General features: G+C 43.2%; 1 protein-coding gene across 3 annotated transcripts in view; it reads left to right on the top strand.

Annotated features, from left to right (window-relative positions):
• The window catches only part of LOC127575647 (interleukin-13 receptor subunit alpha-1-like), a 41747-nt gene extending 26881 nt beyond the window's left edge, over positions 1-14866 (top strand). For 2 of the 3 annotated variants that reach the window (XM_052025528.1, XM_052025530.1), the window contains 3 exons: positions 1909-2005; positions 9291-9381; positions 10664-14866. In XM_052025528.1, the coding sequence (XP_051881488.1) occupies positions 1909-2005; positions 9291-9381; positions 10664-10735 (260 nt within the window). In that variant the 3' untranslated portion in view covers positions 10736-14866. The remainder of the gene's footprint in view (positions 1-1908; positions 2006-9290; positions 9382-10663) is intronic. The other variant, XM_052025529.1, reaches the window with a different exon arrangement.
• Positions 14867-15583: the final 717 nt, after the last annotated feature.

Genomic DNA, 15583 nt, shown 5'->3' with positions numbered 1-15583 from the left:
TTTCAGTTTCTGTCTCTGTTTCTGTACTGTTGAAAATCCCAGTTCCTCTGAACTATAATCCCAGCTCGTTCAAAACTCTGAAGGGAATAAAAGAAAGGTCTCACTTTTGCAACTCTAACCCCCGAGGCCAGCTCAACCGAGTCACAGACTTTCTTCAATAGTGGTCTGACAATGAGTCAAGAGATGAAGATGTCAATGTTGTCCATGCACAGGGAGGCTTTGACCTGACTACCTCCACTGCCTGGGATCATCATCCTTCTTCTGCCTGTTTTCTTCTTGATGGATTTGGCAAAAGGATCAATGTAATCCACAAACAGGACAGAGTAGAGGGAGCAGCCTGGACTGATTCCAGGTTTGATTCAGAAGTTTCCCATTTCCCACCAGTGATTTGGACAGCATAACTGATGTCACTTTGCAGCAGAAATAAATATTACAGATTCCTTCACCAGTTCTATTTTGGATAGTAAGCCATCATTACTGTCAATGCAGTATTAGAATCATATAGTCATACAGCACAGAAACAGGCCCTTTGGCAGAACAGAACCATGCTGCCCAAGATCCCCATCTCAGCTAGTCCCATTTGGTATTGGTATTGGTTTATTATTGTCACTTGTACTGACATACAGTGAAAAACCTGTCTTGCATACTGTTCATACAGATCAATTCACAACACAGTGCAATTACATTGAGTTAGTACAGAGTGCTTTGAGGTACTACAGGTAAAAACAGCAACAGTACAGAGTAAAGTGTCACAGCTGCAGGGAAGTGCATTGCAGATAGACAATAAGGTGCAAGGTCACAACAAGGTAGATTGTGAGGTCAAGAGTCCATCTCATCGTATAAGGGAACAGTTCAATACTCTTATCACAGAGGGATAGAAGCTGTCCGTGAGCCTGGTGGTATGTGCCCTCAGGCTCCTGTATCTTCTACCTGATGGGAGAGGAGAGAAGAGAGAATGACCCGGGTGGGTGGAGTCTTTGATTACGCTGGCTGCTTCACCAAGGCAGCAAGAGGTAAAGACAGAGTCCATGGAGGGCAGGCAAGTTTCCATGACGGACTGGGCTGTGTCCACAACTCTCTGCAGTTTCTTGTGGTTCTGGGCAGAGCAGTTGCCATACCAAGCTGTGATGCATCCAGATAGGATGCTTTCTATGGTGCATCGATAAAGGGGACATACCGAACTTCCGAGTGTGAAAGGGGACATACCAAATTTCTTTAGCCTCCTGAGGAAGTAGAGGCGCTGGTGAGCCTTCTTGGCCGTGGCGTCTACGTGATTTGACCAGGACAGGCTGTTGGTGATATTCACTCCTAGGAACTTGAAGCCCGTGTTTGTTCCATATCTCTCTAAACCTTAGAGAGTGGTGGGTGCATGGAATGCGCTGCCAGAGGTGGTGGTGGATGCCAAGACAATAGAGGCATTTAAGAGGCTCTCATTCTACTTAAAAGTTTTTCCTCACATTTTACCCTATATATTTTTGCATCATTTTCAATTATATCTCCTAAAATAGGAGTAGCTTTCATTTGTTCAAACCCATTGTGGTCTTGTCTGCCTGTGGCGTTATGCTTAAGGTGAGAGGGGGTATGTTCAAAGGTGATGTGCGGGGCTGGTTTTTTTACACAGAGAGTGGTGGGTGCCTGGAATGCACTGCCAGGGGTGGAGGTGGAGGCAGATATGATAGCGGCATTTAAGATAGGCAGAGGATGGAGGGATATGGACATTGTGTAGGCAGAAGGCATTAATTTAGTTAGGCATTGAATTACTATTTTAATTAGTTCGGCACAACATCATGGGTCAAAGGGCCTGTTCCTGTGCTGTACTGTTCTATGTTCTCATTGTCTGATCTCGGTAAGGAAATGTGCCAATAAGTTATTCCAATCAGTGACAGATTTGATTTTTGTTATTTGCAGAACCAGAACAGACAAATCACATGATTTTGAAAATCTTTATTGTGACGGCAATTATTACGATTCTGATGGTGTTGCTGCTGATGTTCATTTGCAGAAGGTAAGTCTCTCGTTGCACGCTCGTGGTTGGGAGAGTATTGAAGTCATTGTGGTATGTGGGGAGCAACCTTGACATTATGTCCGGGAGTTGTTTATAATGCCAGCCCACTACCTTTAAGCAAGCTCATTGTTCATGAAAATTTTAAAAAATCCTATAGATGCTGGAAATCTAAAATAAAAACAGAAATGTTGGAATTACTCAGCAGATCAGGCAGCATCTCTGAAAAGATAAACTGGTTTATTATTGTCACGTGTACCAAGGTACAGTGAAAAACTTTGTTTTGCATGCCATCCATACAGATCATTTCATCACATCAGTGCACTGAGGTAGTATAAGGGAAAAGCAATAACAGAATGCAGAATATAGTGTTACAGTTACAGAGAAAGTGCACTGCAGGCAGACAATAAGGTGCAAGGCCATAATGAGGTAGATTGTGAGGTCAGGAGTCCATCTTATCAGACTTGGGGCCTGTTCAATAGTCTTATAACAAACAGCAGGATAGAAACTGTCCTTAAGCCAGGTGGTACGTGCTTTCCGGCTTTTGTATCTTCTACCCAATGGGAAGGGGGAGAAGAGAGAATGTCCAGGGTGGATGGGGTCTTTGTCTACATTTCTTGCTTTCTCAGTAGAGTAGCCAACATAATCAGAGTCCGTGGATGGGAGGCTGGTTTCTGTGATGTGCTGACTGCAGCTCTCTGCAATTTTTTGCAGTCACGGGCAGAACAGTTGCCAGACCAAGCTGAGATGCATCCGGATAGGATGCTTTCTAAACAGTTACTGTTTCAGTGTTTTAGGCCTATGATGTTTCGTCAAACTCTTCAACCTGAAATGTTAGTCCTGTTTCTCTCCCCACAGATTCAACTTGACCTGCTGAGTATTTCAAGCATTTTCTGTTTTTTTCCTTCAGCTCATTGCTGGCACTGGCTCAGTGGTCAGTGATGTCACTTTTGAGCGGGGAGGTTGTTCAAATACCAGTCCATGAGTGATACCTCATAACAAATTGAAGGAGCACTGCACTGTTGGAAGTGCACGGTTTTTTGGATAAGACAATCAGTGGGATCATGCTGGGTCAGTGGTTGGGTCCGTAGATATCAGTCAACTGCAGTGTGGGCACAAAGTCAGCTCCAGATTCCATGCTTGTGTACTGCCAAGTCAAGACAAGTCAAGTCAAGTTTATTGTCACGTGCACAAGTACGGTGAGGTACAGGTACATTGAAAAACTTGCTTGCAGCAACATTACAGGCTCATAGGTACAGACAATACACAGAATATAAATTATACATAATTTATACAATACAGTGAAGAGAAAAAGACTGTGCAAAAAAAAAGCAAGTCCATGGTAGTGAAGAAGTGTTCAGAGTCAGAATCAGGTTTATTATCACTGACATGTTGTGAAATTTGTTGTTTTGCGGCAGCAGTACAGTGCAAGACGTAAAGACATAAAAATGACTAAGTTACAAGAATAAATAAAGAGTGCAAAAGAGGAATAACGAGGTAGTGTTCATGGTTTCATGGACCGTTCAGAAATCTGATGGCAGAGGGGAAGAAGTTGTTCCTGAAATGTTGAGTGTGGGTCGTCAGGCTCCTGTACCTCCTCCCTGATGGTAGTAACATGAAGAGGGCATGTCCCAGGTGGTGAGGGTCCTTAATGATGGATGCCACCTTCTCGAGGCGCCGCCTCTTGAAGGTGTCCTCAATGGCAGGAAGTGGGAGTTTGTGCCTGTGATGGAGCTGGCTGAGTCTACAACCCTCTGCAGCCTTTTTCAATCCTGCACGCTGGAGCCTCCATACCAGGCTATGATAGAACCAGTCAGAATGCTCTCCACCGTACATCTGTAGAAATTGCAAGAGTCTTTGGTGACATACCAAATATCCTCAAACTCCTCATGAAGTAGAGCTGCTGGCATGCCTTCTTCGTGATTGCATCGATGTGTTGGGTCCAGGATAGATCCTCTGAGATGTTGACGCCCAGGAACTTGAAGCTGCTCACCCTTTCAACTGCTGAACCCTCAATGAGGACTGGTGTGTGTTCTCCCGACCTCCCCTTCCTGAAGTCCATAATCAGTTCCTTGGTCTTGCTGACGCTGAGTGCGAGGTTGTTGTTGGAACACCACTCAACCAGCAGATTTATCTCACTCCTGTACGCCTCCTCTTCACCATCTGAGATTCTGCTAATGGCAATGGTGTCACCGCGAACTTATAGGTGGCATTTGAGCTGTGCCTAGCCACACAGTCATGAGTGTAGAGAGAGTAGACCAGTGGGCTAAACGTGCATCCTTGAGGTGTGTGTGTGTTAATTGTCAGCATGGAGGAGATGTTCTGAGGTTCCATTGTTGAGGTAGGGATAGGATTGTGCAGGTCATTCGAAAACCTGATGATTGAAGAAAAGTAGGTGTTCCTGAACCTGGTGGTGTGGGACTTCAGGCTTTGTGCCTCCTGCCTGACAGTAGCAGTGAGAAGAAGGCATGACCCAGATGGTGGGGGTCCTTGATGATAGATGCCATCTTCTTGAGGCAGCACCACCTGTAAATGCTGTCAGTGGTGGGGAGGGCTGTGCCAGTGATGGACTGGGCTGTGTCCACTACTGTCTGCAGCCTTTTGCATTCCTTTGCATTGGTATTGCTGTACCAGGCCATGATCCAACCAGTCAGGATACTTTCAGCAGTGCAGTTGATGTTTGATTGATCCTGTTGTTTGTTAGAGTGATTGGGAATATGCCGAATCTCCTTAAGCTTCTAAGAAAGTAAAGGCACTGGCACGCCTTCTTTGTAATTGCATCTATGTGCAGGGCCCAGGAAAGGTCCTCCGAGATGTTAACACCCAGGAATTTGAAGCCGCTAGCTCTCTCCACCTCTGACCCACCAATGGGAACTGGCACGTGGTCTCCCGGTTTCCCCTTTCTGCAGCTGAAAGTTGGGAAAACACAGGACCCACTGATGCAAGAAGACCATGACTGAACTTATCCCTCTGATCTCTATACCTTGGATTTCAAGCATCTACTGACTATACTCAATGACTGAGCACTCACGTCCGGAGCTTCCACTGGCAGATCAGGGATTCTAAAATGCTCTATAAAAATGAAATGTTTGAGAGCACTCAGTCCATGCTTCAATGGATAGAAATTCCTGATGAAGGAATGCTGACTATGGACAGATCTTGTGAACAAAGACCTGAGTCTAGGGAAGGAAGGCAATTTTTTTTCCCCGATCCTGTATCCCTGAGGTGGCTGGGATACTGGAGGTCTCCTCCAATCTGTGCTTTAATACCGTGGACTGCCAAGCACAAAACCTTGCAACCCTGCTCCTTACCAGACTCATGTGAGGACTTTCGATGACACCTCAAATGGCATAGTTCACTCAGTGCCCCCACCCTATGCTCTCTACTATTCTTGTTAGACAATGGACTAGAATCACATCTCACAGAGGACTTATGCTTGTCTGCTTCTCCTGACTGACTTCCTTCAAAGATATCTCTCTCAGATATCTCTGATTAAGAAGTACAGAAGCCTGAAGTCCCACACCACCAGGGTCAAGAACAGCTACTTCCCTTCAACCATTCGCTTCTTGAACCAACCTGCACAACCCTAATCACTACCTCAGTAAAGCAACACTATGGCCACTTTGACCACTTTGCACTGCAATACATTTTTTGTTGTTCTAATTGTGTTCTTTCTTGTATAATTTATGTTGTTAATTTATGTTTTTTGTGTGAATGTTGTGTATCTGATTCTATGTGCCTGTGATGCCGCTGCAAGTAAGTTTTTCGTTGCACCTGTGCAGACATGTACTTGTGCATGTGACAATAAACTTGACTTTGACTTTGATCTTGCTTCCCCTTCATGATGTAGTCACTCTAATTCCTACTTCCAGAGAATAAAAAGATTCCCCTTTCATAGCAAGCCTTAAGCCTTGAAATATTTCCACGTAGACATATTTCAGGATGGGAATTCAGTCAGTTGATGAGAATGTTCAAAAAAAAATGCAGATGCTGGAAATCTGACATTGATGCAGAAATATTCAGCAGATCAGACAGCATCTGTGAAAGTGATACAGAGTTCATATTTCTGACTGAAGATCTTTCATGAGAACTGGAAAAGAAAAAAAACAAGTCAGCTTAAGCTCCGGGGATGAATAGGACAAAAGGAATGGCTCTGATAGGGCGGGCCCTGAGTTACCAAGGTGATAAATTGGCACACTTGACTCTGTATGAATACTCCCCAGGGTGGAAAACACAGAGGCCTCTGGAAGTGGCATTCATAATCTTTTCCCAAAAATATATTTCATTTATAAAATCTGTAGATCTATAATACAGTAAATCCATATATCACCATTCACAGTGGAAGACAAAATATTTAATTGGTTGGGACATTATTCATTGGAGTGTAGGAGAATGAGGGGTGATCTTATAGAGGTGTATAAAATCATGAGCACTAGAGGGCATAGGTTTAAGGTGAGAGGGAAAAGATTTAATAGGAACCTGAGGGGCAACTTTTTCACCCAGAGGGTGGTCAGTATATGGAATGAGCTGCCAGAGGAAGTGAAAAAGGCAGGTACTTTAACAACATTTAAAAGGAACTTGGATGGGTACATGGATAGGAAAGGTTTAGAGGGTTATGGGCCAACCCCGGGCAAATGGGACTAACTTCAATGGGAATCTTGGTTGCCATGGACCAGTTGGGCCAAAGGGCCTGTCTCCATGCTGTATTGCTCCATGACTCCATTGATACATGAGATACTCATTATAACAGGATAAAATCATTTTTTTGTCGATATAATTTCCACAACCAAACTGTCCAAGTTTTGGTTTTACACAGGTTCCTGTCCCATTGTGCAAGACAGATGTGCCTCGAATGGTCCCCTGTCTCCATAGAGCCTTTGCAGTGATTGCACTCGGCTTCACTGTGTTCCTCAGCGCATGGAATATTCCAGTTTGCCATGTTTAGCCATGGAGAACTTCTTGCATTGGAAACAAGCAAGCTTCAGCCATCTTTCACTGAGCTGATAATCTTCCAGCAAAGTCATAGAGTCACAGAGTTGTACAGCACAGAAACAGGCCCTTCAGCCCACCATGTCCATGCCAACCATTTTGTCCACAACATTAATCCCATTTGCCCACGGTAGGACCACACCCTGCTATGCCTCACCTCTTTAAGTATTTGCCTCTTAAGTGTAGTAATCATATCTGTTTCCACCACTTCCTCTGACTGAACATTCCAGATATCAACTTCCTGTGTAAAAACAAATTGCCCCACAGACCCTTTTTAAAACTCTTTCCTCTCGCCATAAACCTATGCCCTCTTGTTTTTGGTAGCTTTACTAGGGGATAAAATTTTAACTATCTGTCCTATCTATGCCTCTCACAATCTTATATACTTCTAATCACCCCTCAGCCTCCTTCACACCAGGGAAAACAAGCCCAGCCTGTCTGATCTCTCCCCCTAATGAAAGCCCTCCAAACAGGCAACATCCTGGTAAATAACCTATGCATTCTCTCCAGCACAAAGACATTCTTCCTGCAGTATAGTGACCAGAACTGCACGCAATAAGTCGTTGATATTTGTCTTGGTGTGTATCCCTGGCAGAGTCCCAAAAGTTACACAATGAAAAACTTTTTGATGCAGTTTGTAATAGAGCACGGAATGTATTGCCAGGTAGGTGTGGCACCAGGTGCAATTATAGACTTCAAAAGGAAGCTGGAGAAGTATGAAAAGAGAAGTAAATGCAATTAGGCTCCCACTGAAACAGGTGTATGGCAGACGCCATCTCCCTGGCCTTACACTCATCTCTGAAGCATCTGGACAGTAAAAACACCTACGTTAGACTATTGTTGATTGACTACAGCTCTGCCTTCAATACTATAATTCCAAGCAAACTCATCACCAAACTCTGAGACCTACGACTCAACACCTGCCTTTGCAACTGGATTCTTGACTTCCTGACTAACAGACTGCAATCAGTGAGGATAGGCAGCAATACCTCCACCACGATTATTCTCAACATTGGTGCCCCACAGGGCTGCGTCCTCAGCCCCCTACTCTACTCCCTATACACTCATGACTGCGTAGCCAGATTTAGCTCTAACTCCACTTACAAATTTGCAGATGATACCACTGTAGTGGGCCGTATATCAAATAACAATGAGTCGGAGTACAGGAAGGAGATAGAGAACTTACTGACATGGTGTCATGACAACAGCCTTTCCCTCAATGTCAGCAAAACAAGAGAGCTGGCCATTGACTTCAGGAAGGAGGAGTGGGGCACATGCTCCTGTTTATATCAACGATGCTGAGGTTGAGATGGTTAAGAGCTTCAAGTTCCCAGGAGTGAACATCACCAATAGCCTGTCCTAGTCCAACCACGTAGATGCCACGGCCAAGAAAGGTCACCAGCACCTTTACTTCCTCAGGACGCTAAAGAAATTTGGCATGTCCCCTTTGACCCTCACCAATTTTTATCAATATACCATAGAAAGCATCCTATCCAGATGCATCCCGGCTTGGTATGGCAACTGCTCTGCCCGTGACCGCAAGAAACTGCGGTGAGTTTTGGACACAGCTCAGCACATCACAGAAACCAGCCTCCCCTCCATGGACTCTGTCTATACTTCTCGCTGCCTTGGTAAAGCAGCCAACATAATCAAAGACCCCACCCACCCCAGACAATCTCTCTTGTCCCCCCTCCCATTGGGCAGAAGATACAAAAGTCTGAAAGCACATACCACCAGGCTTAAGGACAGCTTCTATCCTGCTGTTATAAGACTATTGAACAGTTCCCTAGTACAATAAGATGGACTCTTGACCTCACAATCTACCTCATTATGACCTTGCACCTTATTGTCTACCTGCACTGCACTTTCTCTGTAACTGTAACACTTTATTCTGCATTCTGTTATTGTTTTACCTTGTACTACCTCAATGCACCATTTTAATGAATTGCTCTGTATGAATGGTATGCAAGGCAAGTTTTTCACTGTACCTCGGTACATGTGACAATAATAAACCAATTTAAGGAAATGAGACGAGTTGGACTACTCCTGAATAAGAGGCAGAATGAGATGCGTGGCCCCCTTCTGTGCTCCTCAGAACAAATTACAGGGATGGATGCTATATATAGGAACATGGAACATTCCCCTATTATAGGAATAGGTATGTCACAGCACAGGCATGTAGAGAGCAAATGTTCACATAATTGTGCCTATCTGAACAATTTGAACAATGGGGATGGATGGCTGGATGGAAATTGTATTTTTATTGAATCACTCTATTTAGATATTTTTATTCTTCTAGGTACAAGTTACTAGAACACCTGTCTCAACCTATCCCTGATCCTAAACAGAAATTTAATGGTCTGTTTGAGAATTATAATGGAGAATTTCAGGTAACCAACAACAATAAGCTTGTTTATCCAGGATTCATGCATCCGGAATTCTAATGCAACCGGCAAAAATGTGTTTCTTTCAGAATAAACTCTAGCAGTGAATTTTATTTCAAGTGTTATGCAAAGTTTGAAAACACAATTTTAGTTTATTTGCATTTATACACAAGCACGGGGCATTTGTAGACCGATTAGCAGCAACAATCCCTTTGCAGATTTGTCATGTCATGTGATAGTGAGTACATTTGTTCATTTGATTTATTTTTTGCTGTCCTTTCATGAATGCTGTTTAGCCTTAAACTATAGAATTACAGTGTGAAACATTGTTATTTAAAAGGTAAGGAAATGACATATGGTTTGGCAATTAATTTAAAGGTTTATGTATAGAATAAGGGGGTCTTAATTGGCATGCCTGACAGAATAATTTACAAAGAAACATGGAGAAATTTGGGAAATAAATGAGGGGGGGATTTGGATTGCACCGAGAACTTGCATAGACTTGACAGAAAGGAAATATGTGAAATTTGCATGTTCATCCCTTTCAAATATGCTTTTTTAATAATGTCAAGTCATAGAGAATCAATGATCAAACTGTATGCAGTTTTGGTTAACCTGTTATGGAAAAGACATCATTAAGCTGGGAAAAGTGCAAAGAAGATTTACGAGAATGTTGCCAGAACTCCAGAGTTGTCAGGGAGGTTGAGCAGGCTAGGACTTTATTCATTGGAGCATGGGAGACTGAGGGGTGACATTATAGAGGTGTGTAAAATCATGAGGGGCATAGATAGGGTGAATGCACACAGTCTTTTTCACAGGGAAAGGGAATCAAAAGCTAGAGGACTTAGGTCTAAGGTGAGAGGGGAAAGACTTAAAAAGGACCTAAGGGGCAACTTATTTGTGAGGAGGGCGGTGTATATATGGAACGAACTATGGTGGGAAGTGGTTGAGGCAGGTGCAATCACAACATTTAAAAGACACTTGGACAGGTACATGGATAGGAAAGGTTTAGAGGGATATGGGTCAAACGTGAGCAAATGGGACGAGTTTAGATGGGCATCTTGGTTGGCATGGACGAGTTGGGCCGAAGGGCCTGTTTCTGTGCTGTATTGCTCTATGACTCTATGTCAACTTAATACAGATGAAAAAGAAATAACAATTGCATCCAGAGAAACTCAATTTTGCTGTCATGTAAGTCTCCTCCCTAAAATGGATACCTTGTTCTGTTGGTGACGGAGCTTTTGTCTCAGCGACAATGTATAATGCTATTTCTTTTTATTATGTACAGCAGTGGATTAACGCCAATCATCCGGAGACCAAAGACCCCAAAGAATGTGACGCAGTTATTGTTGAAGACTAGAGCCTGGAACTCGGATTAGAAAATAGTTATTTGCACCAGATTTTTGTTAATATGTTTTGAAGTGTTTGTACCATTCCAGGTAGATGTCCCATGGGGGAATAGGGCCAAGGATTACTTTCACCAATCACCCTAGCTTGGTTGTCATTGCTCTGTCATTTTTTTGCATTCAAGATGACATTATCAACATACTTGGCACAGGTTTCTGACTTGCCAGAGAAACTGGATCAATAGGGGTGTGACCTTCAGCTTTTGTTGTTCACCTACTGTTAAGCATGAACCAAATTAAGGAGAAGTTAGAAACCATAAGGGGTTCCTGCTGGGACATTAATTTCATGTTTGCTGTGTCCTCCATGCTAATTTATATGTTTTGCTCTTTTGTATCCAGGTAATTCCGAGAAAAATTGCAGCACCTCTGTATTGTTCCTCTTAGAAGCTGCAGTTTATGGTGACGATACTCCCATTATTCAAATGGCAGTCACGTGGTTGCATCATGGGGTGCAGTCAAGTAGCTCCATAGTCTGAGGACCTCATCAGGCATCCAGTGCACCATTTCACCACCACCCCCCCACCCCACATAATATGCAGCCCCTCCTCCATTCCCATCCCACCTCCATCTTCCCCTCATCTCCATGGCAACCTTGATGCTCCCCGTGTGGCTGCCATGGAAACCGAACTTTGACAGAGCTGACCTGCTTCCTAGTCAGCAAGTGCAAATAGCACAGTTCGTCAGGCCCCTGCTGCCCGTAATCACAGGACGCTCAGCATTGCTGGGGGCTAACCATGATAGTGAAAGTGACCCCTTAAAGCCAGGATACCTCAACTTCAGGGTCCTATTTTTGAAGACCCATCTCTTCCTCCCCAATTTGGTGTTAGCACTATGCACAGCGCACAATTAATGCACCAAGGGTCTAATTGAATTCCTGGGCACAGAGGTTTATGTGTCAAATTGTGGATGGGTTGGAGCCAAAGCATTTGTTGCAGTAGGAAAGAATTGCAACAAGAGAATGTTTTACATGTTTAACCAGTTACCAGTATTACTTCCCTGTTATGTGTGTGTGTGTGGTAACTCAGCTGCTGAAATGCATTATGCAGTCCTTTCTTATTTGCTGGAAGCTGCATTCTTCTATAACATGGGTCATCCTGACTCAGAAGTCTTGCATCTCATGGAGGAGGGACAGAAAACCCCACATCCAAAACCAATAGGTGCTCTGTGGAGCAATTTAAAGTGAAACTTATCTGTAAAAATCCCACCCCACAGAAGTACCTTCCTTCAGCTTGCTGTAAATGATCCCATGACAGAACTCAGAGGAAGAGTAGGGAAACTGCCTGGTGTCCCGGACAATATATCTTCATATTGGATTGCTTGAGGGATCTTGCTGTGAGCTCTGTTTCCTCCTTTATACAAGTAACTACACTTCAAAAGGTTGTAAATTTGATTGGGACATCTTGCATCCATGTAAATACTTTTTTTTAAATTTCTAAACCACTCTTGTGCTGAGAGGGTAATGTATCTGGGTGGGACTTGCAGTTGTGGTCTGCTCAATGGCACAGAAATTCCCTTCTTACCTTATAACTTTTCCATTAAGACAACCCTAAGAACTTACAGACGGCAATAAGTTATCATCAGGAAACCATCGAAGTGTCATAAAAACAGAAAATGCTGGAAAAGCTCAACAGTTCAGGCAGCATCAATGGAAAGAGAAACAGATTTCAGAACTCCTGCACCTACAGTTTATCTCTTTACCATGATGTGATAATTTGGTCCACTGATGTCCTTCAGGGAAGGAAATTATTTACACCTCTGTGTGACTTCAGATCCACTGTAATGGGGCTCAACAAGCCCACTTGGTGGTCACCAAGGTGGCCTTCAGTGTGTGGACCAAGAACATGTCATAGAATCTAACGAGTAACAGACCTTTGCCAGAATGTCCGAAAATGGAGAAATTAGAATTGTTCTCCTCACAGTAAAGAAGGTTGAGATGAGATTTATAAATTCACGATGGGTTTGTGGAAAGTAGATTGCAGCATGCTGTTGTGCAGAGGGACTTGGGAGTGCTTGTGCATGAATCGCAAAAGGTTGGTTTGCAGGTGCAACAGGTTATCAAGAAGGCAAATGGAATGTTGGCCTTCATTGCTAGAGGGATTGAATTTAAGAGCAGGGGGTTTTTGCAATTGTACAGGGTTCTTGTAAGGCTGCACCTGGAGTACTGCGTGCAGTTCTGGTCTCCTAACTTGACGAAAGATATACTGGCTTTGGAGGCGGTGCAGAGGAGGATCACCAAGTTGATTCCGGAGATGAAGGGGTTAGCCTAAGAGGAGAGATTGAGTCGCCTGGGACTATACTCAATGGAATTCAGAAGAATGAGAGGGGATCTTATAGAAACGTATAAAATTATGAAAAGGATAGATAAGATAGAGACAGGATAATTGTTTCCACTGGTAGGTGAGACTAGAACTAGGGGACATGGCCGAAAGATTTGGCAGAGTAGATTTAGACGGAGATGAGGAGGAACTGCTTTTCCCAGAGAGTAGTGAATCTATGGAATTCTCTGCCCAGAGAAACGGTAGAGGCTACCTCATAAATATATTTAAGACACAGTTAGATAGATTTTTGCATAGTAAGGGAATTAAGGGTAACGGGGAAAAGGTAGGTCAGTGGATCTGAGTCCGTGGCCAGATCAGCCATGATCTTATTGAATGGCGGAGCAGACTCGACGGACCAGATGGCCTACTCCTGCTCCAATTTCTTATGTTCTTATAAATAGATGGTTCAAGGATCAGCAAATATTAATTTAAAATATAGGGTAAAGTGTACCGAGGATATGAGGAAAAGCACTTTACACAGAGAGTGGTGATGATCTGGAACTCATTGCCTGTAGGGGTGGTGGATTGAACTGGGCCTTCAAAACACAATTGGAGGGGCACCAGACAGAGAATGTGTGGGGGAATGGGGCTGATGGGATTGTGCAGAACTGATGGGCAGAGCAGCCTCTTTCTGTGCTACAATAGTTCGACAACCCTGTGAAGAGGTCATAAGAATGGCCGCAGCCCCTAAGCTTGGAAAACCCCTCATCATGGGTATGCTTCAGTTTTGGGGACGAGGGCTATTCCATTAGTGTTGACCAGGATTTCATCCTTAACCCCAAGAACCCCAATTATTCTCATGTAGTACCAGATGCTCTTGGTCAAAACCAGGCAGGCTCAGGTTAAGGAGAAGCAAGGAATTTTTCTTGCATTCTGCCTAAATTTAATATCAGATCAACCATGATATCATTAAATGTCGGAGAAGGTTTGAGGGGCTCTCCACTGCTCCGAATTCATATGTTCATACATATATACCTCAACCAATGAAATTCAGATTGAAAAACAGATCTGCTTCATGACAGTTTACAGGTTGGAGTAATTGCTGTGATTTTCCCTGCACTTGGAAAGATAAAGGTCATCACTTCAAGCACTTTAAGATATTTACACAATGGAGAAATGTTATATGACTCTAACTCCTTTTATTATTTTCAGTAAAATTAAGCTCAGTTGACAGAGCACTTAGCTCAGAGTCAAAAGGCTGTGGGTCCAAGCCTCACGTAGAACATTGAGATGTGTTGCACATTGGTGTCGCACCGAGGGAGGTGCTATCTTTGAATGTTAAAGACTGCCTGTCTGCCGAAGAGGAACGCTCAATATTCACTGCTTACGTGGAGCACAGTGACACATTTAAAAGATGGTTTGACTATGGCAACAGAGGGATATAATGTCAGAACAGGAAGAGGTGTTTTGAGTAGTAGTTGTAACATTGGCTCAAGTTCTCCCCTTCCTTATCTGACTAATGAGACGCAAAAGTGACCTTTCTTGTTGGTAAGCATGCAGTGGTGATGGAAATATTAACATTATGAAATACATGGAATGATCTAATTCACTGGTATCTTTGAAACTGGGGAGAACTCCAGGTAAAAACTGTTACCTCAGAAATGTGCACAGTGTGGCTATGTATAAAAACGATGAAATATTCAAGTGATATTTGACTGGATTAATGGAAAGACAGGGACTTATTAAAAAAATCTTATTTGATATTTATACATATTTTTCTGGTATTACCTTGTAAACAGAGATGAAAGAAAATAAAATAAATTTATAGCTGGCAAACTGATGGAGGTTGAATGAGATTGTTCTTGGATTTTGCAGTTGTTGGTGACAAACATGCACTCACTGCTGACCTATGTGAGAATCTGCATTACCTCGTGTTAATTCCCTGGTGAAAAAAATCCCCATTTTAACAATACCTCAAAATAATTGTAAATACATGCAAAATATTAACATTTTACAATGATTTCAAATTTCAAGCGAAAACAAATCAAAACGCTTGATAAAAAGCAAAATACTCAGCATGAAATTGAAAATGAACTGAATCAGAATCAGATTTATTGTCACTGACACATGTCGTGAAATTTGTTGTTCTGCGGCAGCAGTACAGTGCAAGACGTAAAAATTTCTATAGATTACAAAAACAAAGAAATAGTGCAAAAGAGGAATAATGAGGTAGTGTTCATGGGTTCGGCTCAGAGTTGATGAGCTGGAGTCGCAGCTACAAACACTGTGCAGCATAAGGGAGGGAGAGAGTTATGTAGACACAGTCCATCAGGTGACAGTCACCCCCCTTAGAGCAGGTAGATCTGAGGTTCAGGAGGCAGATAGAATGGTGACAAGGGAGGGAAGAGGAAGAAGAAGTCAGGCAGGCAGACAGACCAGGGAACCCCGGAGGCTGTTCCCCTCAGTAACAAGTTTTCTGCCTTGGAAGCTGTTGAGGGGGATGACCTGCAGGGGCCTAGCTGCAGTTACCAGGTCTCTGGCACT

This window comes from Pristis pectinata, chromosome 11 (genome assembly GCF_009764475.1).
Source record: "Pristis pectinata isolate sPriPec2 chromosome 11, sPriPec2.1.pri, whole genome shotgun sequence".
Lineage (NCBI taxonomy): Eukaryota > Metazoa > Chordata > Chondrichthyes > Rhinopristiformes > Pristidae > Pristis > Pristis pectinata.
Note: the sequence above shows the minus strand (reverse complement) of the source record. Positions and strands in the feature narration are given on the sequence as shown.